At 49.7% G+C, this 12,997-nt stretch overlaps 1 protein-coding gene across 1 annotated transcript in view; it reads left to right on the forward strand.

The window, feature by feature from the left end:
• The first annotated feature begins 5,323 nt into the window (after positions 1 to 5,323).
• Pkd2l1 (polycystin 2 like 1, transient receptor potential cation channel) overlaps positions 5,324 to 12,997 on the forward strand; it is a 37,396-nt gene continuing 29,722 nt past the window's right edge. The window contains exons 1-3 of the mRNA XM_041661298.1: positions 5,324 to 5,334; positions 7,619 to 7,875; positions 8,370 to 8,483. Coding sequence (XP_041517232.1) covers positions 5,324 to 5,334; positions 7,619 to 7,875; positions 8,370 to 8,483 — 382 coding nt within the window. The remainder of the gene's footprint in view (positions 5,335 to 7,618; positions 7,876 to 8,369; positions 8,484 to 12,997) is intronic.

Below are 12,997 nucleotides of genomic sequence, written 5' to 3' on the forward strand. Positions count from 1 at the left end.
TCTCCAAGCAGGGCACCTAAGTCAAGTTCACTGTCACCCAGGAGCTCACGGGTTCCTGTTGTTTCTTTGCTATTGTGCTTTTTGTTTGTCTGCTTGCTTGCTTGCTTGAGACAGGGTCTCATGTAACCCAGGCTGGATTTGAACTCTCTTATGTAGCCGAAGCTGGTCTTGAACTTTCAATCCTGTCGTTTCCACCTCCTAAGTGCTGATATTACAGGCATGGGGCACCACACCCAGTTTGAGCACACAATTTCTAAGACAAAGGGGCCCAAACCCAAAAGCAAACTATACATGCCAGTTGGTGATGGCACAGAATACAACCAGTGTATCAAGGGAAAGGAGAGAGGGGCCTTCTCGATAGAGGAACCCTTAGAATCAGGCAGGACAAGGGAATGGGCTTGAGGTAGCATGAGGGGACTGCATTTGAAAGTGTCTTCTTCTGTGCACTGTGCCAGGAGGGCTGAGAATCTGCTCCTAGTTATCTACGCATTAGTTGTTTGGCAAGCACCGGAAAAGCTCCTGGCATTGGGAACGCCATGGTGAGAAGGCACCAGAATTTACCGTCCACTAGATACATGTAAGGACTTTGCATATTTTGCCTGGTCCGTGGTTCTTTTAAACTAGAAAACAGAATTGCTAACCAGAAAGTTTGCATATTCATCAGCTCTTGCTTCTCTTGGTTCCACCACCCACTTCTATCCCATGGACCCACTTCAGGCTGCAGATCGCTGGAAACTGTGGCCCTGACCTCTACGCAAGAGACACTTTGAAAATCCACATAGGTTTACTACGGGTATCTTCTACTCCCTTCTCTGACCCTGTTTGCCTTCTTTTCCGACTCAAGGGAGGAAAGGGGAACACACCCACCCATGCTATCAGCTATCACCTTTGGCAGAGCCTGTGCCCAGGTGATTGTAACCCTGCTGCGTTTCCAGGCTTCCCGGCTTTGTTGCTTGGGTGCCAGGGCCTGGGAAATTCCCTTTCAAAGTTCAGGATTATTCGACTCTGGATTTGCAATTTCATCTGCCCAGATGTGGTCTCAGGGTTCTGGTTCTCCATGTCCCCCCTTTAGCTGAGGACCAGCAGTGGGAGAGGAGCTAAACCAAGATTCACACTCAGTGGGACTCTCAAGGCCAGCACAGAGCTTCTACCCTCAAGAGTGAGCTTGTGACATTAACTGTGGTCATCCGAGGACAAGCCAGGCACCCAGCATTCTCAACCCCCATCATTCTGCTTACAAATGTTTGTCTTCTACAGACCAGTGCCAGCATCCACTTAATTGATATTCGGTAGCTACCAGATCCTCTGGGCCACCTGGAAAAGCTGTGACTGCCCTGTCATCTACTTGGCCTTGCTTAGGTGTCCTAATTAGAGTTTCTGTTGCTGTGAGGAAACACCATGAGCAAAATTACTTGGAAGGAAACGGGTTCAATTGCCTTACACTTCCACATCATAGTCCATCACTGAAGGAAACCAAAACAAGAACTCAAGCAGCGCAGGAACCTGAAAGTAGGAATTGATGCAGAGGCCATGGAGGAGTGCTGCCTACTGGCTTTCTCTTTCTGGCTTGCTCAGCCTGCTTCCTTATAGAGCTTAGGATCACCAGTTCAGGGATGACCCAACTAACTACAGACTGGGGCCTCCCCCATCAATCACTAATTGAGAAAACGCCCTACAGGTTTGCCTACAGCCAGATCTTATGGAGGCATTTTCTCAATTGGGGATCCCATCTCTCAGATGACTCTAGCTGGTGTCAAGTTGATATAAAACTAGTCATCACACCGGGGTAGTGACCTCATCGCTGACTCTGGTACCATGGTAGAGTGACCTGTGAAACTGGGTGTCTAGGACCTGATGTTGGCCAATCAGGCTCCTGCCAGGGCAGGCTGGTGCCTGGGCCCGAAGCTAACAGGCATTTACAGTTAAGGACTGTAAGCAATGAGTCAAAAGTAGAGGTGGGAAGAAATAGGGCTGACTTGGTGAGTGTGTCTGGATGTTCAGAAGAACAGCAGGAGTCCGATTCAGGGAGACTGGGAGGAATTTCTGCCATAGTGGCTGTGTAGGGGTGGGGTGAGGGAGGGACTGACAGAAGGCAGTGAGGTTTGACTTGTCCTCCCAGAGGTGGGCAGGCATGGCACTTGGTAGACACTTCCAAAAACTGAGGCTGCCCCTTCTCTGAAGTATGGGGGCCATAAGGAGAAGATAGATATCACAGAACTTCAACGACAGGGAGAGACACTGACCAAGATTCCTTACCCAGGGTCACATTCTCCTTGATGGCTCTTAACCCAGAAGCAGAGAGGCCAATCAGGGAGGGTCCCCCTGAGCCCAATCCCAGGGGAAGCAGCACTCAGTTAACGGTCTATTTCTTCTTAAAGATTTATTTTTATTGCGTGTGCATGGATGCTTTGCCTGTGTGTGTATATCTGTGTATCGTGTGCACGCCTGGTGCCCTCAGAGGTCAAAGGAGGGCATTGGAACTGGAATTGCAGATGGCTGTGAGCCACCATGTGGGTGCTGCTTCCTGGGTCTGGAAGAGCAGTCAGAGCCCTTCAGCACTGAACCCAGCCCCCCCCCCCCCCCATCTGTGTGGTTCCCTGAAGTTTCTAGCAACCATCTTCACACCACAGCCATTCACTCACCCTCCTTCCCTCTGACTCCCTCCCTCAGAAACAGACCAGAGCACCGGCACTGACACACTACACCCCTCTCAACCCTGGTGAACACCCCCCCCCCCCCCCGTCGTTTTCTCACAGGGGTTTCCCCGATTAAAAACTGTGCCCACTAGTCTGCTTCTCTGAGGAACTAGCTCCTCATAGATGTCTAGGAAGCTTCTGGAATGACCAAACCCTGGGGATTAAGACATTGTTGGATCCAGACAAGTGCTCTCAGTTCCCCCATAAGAAAAGAGGAGGAAACAGGAAGGAGCAGTGGAGAGGGAAGGTGCCTTCCACACTGGTCTGTCTGCTTCTTTCAGGAGGGCCTTCATTTGTACTGAGGTAGGAAACTCCCATCCTGCTGCCACCTGGTGGCCACAACAAACACAGCACTTTTGTAGCTACTTTTTTTTTTTTTTTTTTTTTTTTTCATTTGCCAAGATAGAGTTTCTCTGTGTAGCCCTGGCTGTCCTGAACTCACTCTGTAGACCAGGATGGCCTCAAATTCACAAAGATTCACCTGCTTCTGCCTCCTGAGTGCTGGGGTTAAAGAGGTGCACCACCACCACCTGGCTTTTTTTTTTTAATTTTAAAACAATCTTTTCTTATTTTACCAATCTCAGTTCCATTTCCTCCCATCCTCTCACTCCCCACACCTTCACCCCATCCCTCTCCCGCATCCACTCCTCAGAGAGGGTAAGACTTCCCATGGGGAGTCAACAAAGTCTGGCACAGCACTTTGAGGGGATCAAGGCCCTCCCCGCTATATCCACACTGAGCAAGTTCTCCCTCCAGAGAGAATGAGCTTCAGAAAGTCAGTGCAAACACTAGAGATAAGTCCTGGTCCCACTGCCAGGCCCCACAGTCTGCCCCAGCCACACAACTGTCACCCACATTCAGAGGGCTTAGTTTGATCCTATGCAGCCCCCCACCCCGCCCTGCTGTTAGTCGGAGTCAGTGAGCTCCCACTAGCTCAGGTCAGATGTTTCAGTGGGTGTCCCCAGTATGGTCTTGACTTTTGCTCAAATTATTGCTCCTCCCTCTCTTCAACTGGACTCTGGGAGCTCAGCCAGGGACTTAGCTGTAGATCTCTGCATCTGCTTCCATCAGTTGCTGGATGAAGGTTCTATGATGACAATTAAGGCAGTCATCAATCTGATTACCGGGGAAGACCTGTTTGGGCCCCCTCTCACTATTGCTTAGGGTCTTAGCTGGGTCATCCTTGTGGATTCCTGGGAATTTCCCTAGTGCTGAGTTTCTTGCTAGCCTCATAAGCACTCCCTCAACCGGCTTTTAAAAATTTATTATTTTTATTTTATGTTCATTAGTGTTTTGCCATGGGTGTTGGGTCCCCCAGAACTGGAATTACAGACAATTGTGAACTGCCACGTGGGGGCTGGGAACTGAACCCAGAGCTGGAGAGATGGCTGAGTAGTTAGTTCGCTTTAACAACGCAGTAGCTAAAGTTGACTAAGCTCATACGCTGCAATGTGCTTGGCCTCTGGGTGGCAGATACATGGTAGCCATGCTTTCTCTCCATCTCTGCTAATGTCACCCACCTAGAAAGCTCATTTCAAATGCCACCTCTCTCCAGTTTCCCTTTGGGACTGTCCCACTCCCTGGTCAACTCACCCTGCTTCCTCAGAACCCCTGGGAGCTGGTGTCCCTCTCTATGCGGCTCTTCTCGCTTTCAGCACACACTTCACCATATGCCTTCCCAGCTAGTCAGAGTCTGGGGAACCTGGGAAGCTCTGAGGAAATTTTCCAGGGTTGCTGTGGTGAGAAACGGGAACATGCTGATGACAAATATGGGTGGCCACCCTCCCACTCCACACTAGGATAGCACCAGAATGATTCTCATGCCAGTAGACCAGTGGGATCAGCTTACGAAGGGGATTAACGGGCTTTCTGAGCACGTGTGCTTTTGGTTTGATGGGCCACATGGCCTGCCATTAGTCCACTCAGGAACCCTCTCATTCAACAACTTTCAAATCCTTCCAGGCCATGGGCATCACCCTAGTTCCCCGGTGCTAATTGCTAGGATAGGGCTATGTGGACACAGCCGGTTCTCCATGTTGTTTAGAGACAGTGTCAACACGGTACTGGCTGAAAGTGTCCACTTGGCCACGAACTGCCTGAGTGGACTGCACAGAGATGGATGCTGTGGGAAGACGTGAAGTCTGGCCTGCGCTTTAAGGACACAGTTAAGAACGCCTCCATTTGGTTTTTTAGGCCCTCCAGGTCCAAGAGGCTATTGTCTTCAACACCTGTAGACAGTAAACTAACCTCAACAGCTTCTTGCTCAGAGACATACCGTGGTGAGTTAGGGAGTCAGCATTAGATTTTGTTCACATTCAAGAACCTGAAGTCAAGAGGCAGCCTGAGCCTGAACCAGGCAGCCTGAGCCTGAAGGTCCCCCGTCTACACTGTTTGCTCTTTTTAACAAGGCAAGTCGGAAACCCAGGAGGCTTGAGAACTTGGAGAAATAGCAAACAAAAACACCATGAAATTTCTATTTGATTTGTGACTTCCTGAGGAAGTTTAAACAGCAGAGGAATGAGGATAGCTTCTGAGATTTCTCAGCCTGTGCTGCACAGCGTGCCCACAGGGTAGTGTGATCTCATCCACGCACAAGGACTCAGTACTGAACAGGGAAAAGCGATCGGATGGGCTCCAGGTAGGTGCCTAGGAAAAAGCAGTCAACCGTGGTCTGGAACTCTCAGAATGGGGAGACCTGTTACAGGAGGAATGTCCTCAAGTCCACTCAGACCCCTGCTGATCACAGGTCACCTCCAGATTTCAGAATTGCCCAAGGGAATGGGAAGCCAGCTCACGTTCAGTCCATTCAGACCCCTGCTGATCACAGGTCACCTCCAGATTTCAGAACTTCCCAAGGGAATGGGAAACCAGATCGTGATCCTCTCTCTGCTTCTCAGGGACCACACTGTTGCCATCCCATTCCTGACCCCATCCCAGGGTCTAATTTTACAAGTCTGGAGTCCTTGTGCAACTGTTCAAAAGGCTCTTAGCTGAGAGCCAGCAGCGCCCTCCCTACTCACTCAGCTGCTCCAATGCAAGATACTTTACCCTGGCCCAGCTCCTTAACCTTTCCTCCAAGAAAAGCAGGCACCTTAATGCTTCTCACTGGCTGGTACAGTGGAGAGATGGACACGTGTCCTTCTGGGTCACAGTCCTTAGATGCAAGCCATGGAAGGAGTCACCTCTTTCCAGTGTTGGGGTCTTGGGCAGGAAATTCATGTGATAGGTTCAGAGGTATGACAGCTACGTTTTCTTCTCTGTCTTAGAATTTAGGAGACACAGTTTAACCATGAGGTGGCGCCTACACCAGGTCAAGGTATCTCCCTGGGAATACTCAGGGCTGGAGATCTGCAGACCTCTTTGCTTTCTAAACTTGAAAGTGGGCTTCAAGCCAGTGTGACTAAAGTAACCGTAGGCAAAAGTCCACGGTTAGTAGAATCCCCTGCAGCCACGGGACTGGAGACTAACCCGATGGAGCCTGTAGATAACTACCAATACTACAGTGCCAGCACTGCTCTAGACCAAAGCTCTTGCTTATAGGGAAATCTGGGCAAGTGAGCAAAGGCTGGAGCCGGGCACAAGCATGCAATCCGAGGTCCATGCCAAGTCTCTGTCCAGAAAGCCCAGGAAGAGGGAACGCAGACCAAGCTCGGTAGCTCTCATCCTCTCGCCACACTTCCATTCACTGTTCTAAGCCTAATGCTTCTAAAGGCTCCAAGTCACCTCACCCTTGCCCTAGGCTCTGTGAAATGTCCTCTCTACCAGCCAAGCGAGCCCCACATTCTCAAGAAGTACATCTCAACGGGTGTGTGACACCAATAAGCCATGAAGTCAAACTTCAGCGAAGCAAAACCAGCCTGGAACTCTGCAATACTGTCCCTGTCCCCATCACCAGCAGAGCTGTTTTGTCCTTTGAAATCTGGCACAGTGCTTCCTTTGCCTCTGGTTTCCACTGGGCTCTAATGGTGTAGTGGGGAGATACCTTCTCCAGCCACTAAGCCGACAGCTCCTGGAGGCACACTGGGGGCCCGGAGAGGTCCTTGACTGAGCTGATATGGAGGAGGTGTCTCACCCTGCCCATCCTCGGCCTTGGTCTTCACCCTAATCCCTGTTAGTCCTTTCAGGAGTTTGTCTTTAGTGAATGTCAGTTCAGGCCCACCATAGAGTTCTGCAGCCTTCCCTTTCCCTAGCTCCCACACCGCCCTTTGTTCATCCCAACAGTGGGAAGTGTGGACATCCCATTTCCGGCTCCATCCCACCCAGCACTCCCCTCTACCTCCCTCCCTCCGTTCCTTCCTCCTTCCCTCCCTCCCTCTCTCCCTCCTTCCCTCCCTCCCTCTCTCCCTCCTTCCCTCCCTCCCTCCTTCTCTCCCTTCCTTCTTCTCTCCCTCCCTCCCTCCCTCTCTCCCTCTCTCCCTTCCTCCCTCTATCCCTTCCTTCCTCTCTCCCTCCCTCTCTCCCTCTCTCCCTTCCTCCCTCTATCCCTTCCTTCCTCTCTCCCTCCCTCTCTCCCTCTCTCCCTCCCTCCCTTCCTCCCTCTATCCCTCCCTCTCTCCCTCCCTCCCTCTCTCCCTCTCTCCACTCTGTCTATATAGCATCCTCACTCCCCTTTCTCTCCCCTCTTTAAATCTCAATTCTAGTTCCCTAACAGTTCCTTTCCTTTTATGCCCTGACTCAGAAAAAGAGAGAGAGAGAGAGAGAGAGAGAGAGAGAGAGAGAGAAAAGAGGAGATCTGACAGGATTGATGACCATCTTCCTGCTCCCTCCCCTAGGTGAGCTCAGCTCCCCCACCCAGACAGAAGGCCAAGGCTGAATGAGAGCAGCTGCTCCCAGCCATCATTCCCTGGGCTCTCTGCTGTCAGAGTAAGGCTGGGCCTTTTTGTCCCTGTGTTTCCTGTGAGAGTGGGCACCTGTGGTGCCAGGTCTCCCGCCACCTCCTTCCCTGTGAATATTATGGAATGTCTCAAAGGGCAGGCGCGGCAAACACTGGGGAGCGAAGCCTGGGACAATCCTGTCTACAGCAGCCCCCCTTCCCCAAATGGGACTCCAAGGATCTGCACTGTCTCCAGTGGGGCACTCGCCCAGCCTCAACCCAAGAAGCCTGAAGACAGGTGCCAGGAAAAGACACAGAGAACACTGGTGTCCAGCTGCTGCTTCCACATCTGCCGCAGCATCAGAGGTACTGGGCGTGAGGACAGGGTCTCCTTGGGTGTTGGAGTCAGAAAAGGGACCACATAAAGTTTGGTGGGGGGACAAAAGGGACCCAAAGAAGAAGCAATCTTGGTGTCTGCAATTTGTTTGTGTCAGATTTGCTTGGCCCAGGACACAGAGGCCAGGCTCCTGGTTTCCCAGAAAGGTCACTCGGCACTGTCATCACTTGGGGACCCAGAGGGTATGGAGGAGTGTGGTGCCTGGGGGACTGAGGTGGGGGGACCCACCTGGAGCAGATGCCCACCCCCTTCACTGCTTCTCTTCCACCCAGTGTTCTCACTTTGTCTCCCACGGACTTTGTAGGAGGGCAAGCCGGGGTGCGGGTGGAATAACCAGGTCCCAGGGGTCATAGGATGGGAAAGGAAAGGCAGAATGGAGATGGGGTGAGGTCTAGGGACAGGGAGGAATGAATAACTGGAAAGATGTGCTGTTGGGGACTCTGAGCATCTTTCACTCCCTTAGGACTCTGGGGAACAACCCTGACTGAGAATGCAGCTGAGAACAGAGAACTCTATGTCAAGACCACCCTGAGGGAGCTTGTGGTGTACATCGTGTTCCTTGTGGATATCTGTCTGTGTGAGTAGCCATTGTTCTATGGGCATCTGCCTGTGAGAGACACATATGTGTGGCATGTCTGTACATAGGCAAGGCTCGAACATCCATGTGAGGTGTGTAGATCCTGGGGATTTTGTGTACACACCAATACACAGCTCCAGTGGCTTCTCCCACTACGAGTTCAATGGAGGTAACCCAGATGGTAGAGAAGTTCTTAATGAAAGGACATTTCTCCCAAATTACTGGGAAACCCAATTCTCAAGATCAAGTGTCTAATACTGAACCAACAGTCTTGGTGTGTCGACAGGGAGATGTTTAAGCCCTTTCTGTTTAGTGGGTTTTGTGTGATTCGTTGTCGTATCATGTTGGCTGATCCATGTATCTTTAGGGGCAGGAAGACAATGATTCAGGTCTTAGGGGGTTCCTGAGGAGAGGGCTGGGGTTCAGGGGTGAGGCAGTGCCCTTTGGGAAAGACTGCTCCACACGGGCGGCTGGGGCAGTCTCTGTTGGGTACTAGCTGGTGAGATTGGTGTCCAGGTTCAGAGAAGTAAGCAGAAAGTATTGTAATCTGTTTAAAAACACCAGGAAGAGAACTCATGCCACGAAACAGGGCTCACAAGGGAGGTTTATTGGAAGAAGAGAGAGAAAGGGCAGAGAGAGAGGCAGAGAGGGGGGCAGAGAGGGGGGCAGAGAGGGGGACAAAGAAGGGGCATAAAGGGAGCAGAGACTAGTCCTGGGGACAAGAGTGCTAGAAGAGAGAGAGAAAGGGAGAGAACAAAAGAGAAAGAGAGAAAGAAAGAGATGAGAAGTGGGCAAGGCCCACCTTTTAAAAGGGAACAGAGAGAGCTCTCAGCGGCTGCAGCTGAGGACGTATCTTGTCAGGACCCCAGAGTAGGCCAGGACAGATGCCTGAATCCAGGCAGAAAAAGCATAAATGTAGACTGTGAAAGATGGCGTCAAAGAGCATTCAAGATGAGAAAGCTGGGGCACGCAGACGGTTTGGCCTGTAGCAAGGAAATCGGTGCCGCATTCAGTTAAGAGCTGCACAGCAAGCGTGGTTTGCCTCCTGCAGCAGTGTTCTGCGTGTTGATCAAAGCTGCAGCTCGCTCTCCCCCGACTGCAGCACGTCTCTAACTAGTCGGCATCCATCCTGCAGCTGGCATCCTGCTTTTCAGAATTCACAAATCACTGGTAAAGTGAACGGGAAGGACTGATAATGCAGGTGGTGCATGATGGGAACCGTCATCTGTGCCCGCCACCAACAGCGCATTCCTTCGGTGGTTGAGCAGGTGTGCTACTTTCTTGGGTCTACCCTGTGCTGCTCAGAGCGTTTCCCTCCTACAGCAAGCAGTGCATTGTGAGGCAGAGATGATGGGAGCCCTTTGAGTTTCTGACTACCGGAGGCTGGCTTGCTGCTGTGTTTTCTGCTGTCATCTGTTAGGGCAGGAGGTTCCTCCCCTCCTTAGAGCTGTGGCAGCTGCCAATGCCCGCAAATAAAGCCTTTCCCTGCAGATAATGTCATCAAGTCACACCAGCTTTGAACAGGGAGTCACAGTGAATCCTCCCGACTCCTGGCTGGAAGGGTGGAAGCTTGGGCTGTGTCCGCCTGTTTCCTTGTGAGCTTATGGCTCTGATGTAGGCCAACGGGCTGGGCCAAGCTCACTCCCTATTGGAGAATCCTAGAGTGGAGCTCACTGACTATTGGAGAATACTGGAGGAGACTCAGACAGTGCGCAGGTTTAAGATACAGAGGATTCAATATCATTTCATCAGGATTCCTTCCATAGGGTTCTATTTGGTACCCCACCAGTCCCACCCTGGGGATACCCACGAGGATTTTATTGTCCCATGGGAAGCCAATTCTGTGGATAGCTCTACTTTCTTTCATCCGTGAAGCCTCCTTCTCTGTGTCTGACATCGAACAGAAGTCATGTATGTGATGTTCTGCTCCAGGAGCTAACCTCCTTTCTAGATCTTTCTGCTTTTGCACTATCTGCCCCTCTGCAGTCTCTAAGGCGGCAGCCCCTCAACTGCTAGAATGACTGTGTCATTTTTGTTCTTAAGCAGCCTGCTCTCCAAGCTCAGGAATTTTTTTTTTTTTTTGAAAGGAGCCATGGCCACATAGTGACCAAGGGTGGCTTATGTAGAGATTGAAGTCTGGGTTCTGAATTCGCAGGTTTGGGCTCATCTGGGGGACCTTCAGTCTCTTTGAGTCTCAGCCTCCCTGGAGGGTTATATGGCCATCGTATGGGCCATTTGCTCAGCTTGACATGTTGTGACAGTTTCAGAGAGCTTAGTTGCCTAAGCTCATCCCTGATCTGTTTAATGTTCTTTACTGGAAGAAATGTACCAAGGGGCATCTGACTGGCGCTGTACCCTGTGGCATCATTGCTTCTGTTGTAAGCGGGAATGTTACGCCATGGCAGCTCTCACAGAGCTGAGTTCTCTCCCTCTTGCATGCAGCTGCCAACTTGCTGCATTCCCTGCTACCCAAACACAGGGCAGCCCTGAACTGTGATTCTTATCCCCACAGAGGCCGCATGATACGGAACTTACAAATACCCCCCCCCCCCTGAAAACCTTCTAGCTTTTTCTAAACCGAAGGGACTGACTCTCCTGTCTCTCCCATTATGCTACCCCTACTTTCTTGGCTGCCTATGGCTATGATGTATTTCTCTTTCCTCATGGAGTGCTTCTGTAGACCTGAAGCCTTGCTCTCCCACCTCAGGCCCTGATGCTGAGTCTTCTGGTAAAATTTATCTGAAGGGTAATTCATCTCAACTTCCTTTTTTACAAACCTGCCATTTTATACGTTATAACAGAACTACTTCTGGAGCTACCGTGCAGGAGGAGCATCGCTCAATCTCTGGAAGTAATTTATCTCTGTGTTCTCTAGTGGAATTACAACACTTTCTCCTGGTCCCCCTAGCCTTATTTTAAAAATAAATGAAAACAAAAATTTTTAAAGAAAGAAGCCAGTATGAAAAAGTTGTATAATGCATGATTCCAACTACGTGGCATTCTGGAAGACACTAAGAGCTGGCAACGGTTGCCTGGGGTTGAAGGTAGAGAGAGACAAACAGAGGATCGCTAAAGGACTCCAGGTGGTCTGCCGGTGCCAACTGCCGTGTCAGGTGCATTGTATAACCGCTGTGTCTTTCCATCTGGGATTTTCATACAGGAATGGCTGTGTGCACAGGGGTCAGAGGAGGCTGGGAAACTTTGTGCCTTGTGTTCAATTTCAGAGTGAACCTAAATTGCTTTAAAAAAAAAAACAAACAACAACAAGAACAAAACACAACAAAATCAGGTTGGGTGTGGCTGCATACACATTTAATCCTAATACTGGGAGGGAAGAGGATATCTGTGAATTTGAGGTCAGTCTATTCTATATAGGGAGTTCCAGGACAGCCAGAACTATATAAACATACCTTGTATTAAAACAAACAAAAACTAAAAAATGAAATGAAAAATCTACCTTTATCAGTTTATTCAGTTAGTTTGCTGTTGTTTGTGTGTGAAAACAGATAGCCCAGGTTATCTCTGAGCCCCCAATCCTGCCTTTCTCTCCTGAGTACTGGGAAGATAAGCCTGGGCACTGTGCTCAGAGTTTTGTGTTGGCTGGTTACAATACTGAGTCCTGAGCTCAGGACCTCATCCATGCTAGGCGAATTCCCCATGCTAATCTATACCCCTGGTCCTTACTTTTTAAAGTGTATTAAAAGTAACCTTTATTAGGACAAAAGCATTAGTGCACACCTTTAATTCCAGCATTTGAGAGGCAGGGGTAGGTAAATCACTTGAGTTTGAGGCTAACTTGGACTTCATAGTGAGTAGTCCAACAAAAATCACCTTTACGGTTCATTAGAAAGCACCAGAAACTTTTAAATAACTAAAAAAGAAGAGGTTTAAACAGTTTTTTTAACAATAAAAATGATGAGTATTAAAGGTAATGGCTGTTTTGATTCATCTTATTGGGTCAGCATACACAGCATAGAATGGTAAGGAAACATCACATTGCTCCTCATGGTCATGCAAGTATTGTCTGTCAATTTCAAAATGAAGAAGGGGGTGGGAGAGATGGCTCAGCAGTTAAGAACCTGGCAGCTCTTGAAGAGGACCGGGTTTGATTCCCAGCATCCACATGGTTGCTCATAGTTACATGTCTGTCTGTAACTCCAGTCCAGGGAATCTGATTCCCTCCACAGGAATCGCATGCATGTGCTCATTTACATACTTGTTAGCAAAACACTTCACATAAGATAAAAATAAAGAAAGAATACATATGAAAATGCCTTTAAATGTTGTATTTGGTTCCACCAGGGACAGCATCAGTTGAGGATCATTCTGGAGACTCCAGACGTTTAAGTTAGCAATTGCTCCAGAGGGCCTCAGTTTACCGCCTCTGCTGGTGAGAGCAGAAACAACTGGGTTTTACTGATCAGTTTCTGGAGCAACTGCTTCCAAGTGTTCTGCAAAACTAGTTCAATTTTTACTCCCCTTTCACAAACAAGAAAAAGTTTCAGTGTGTCAAA

This window comes from Microtus oregoni, unplaced genomic scaffold (genome assembly GCF_018167655.1).
Source record: "Microtus oregoni isolate MIOR12 unplaced genomic scaffold, Mior012 000012F_ref0000307, whole genome shotgun sequence".
In the NCBI taxonomy this organism is placed as follows: domain Eukaryota; kingdom Metazoa; phylum Chordata; class Mammalia; order Rodentia; family Cricetidae; genus Microtus; species Microtus oregoni.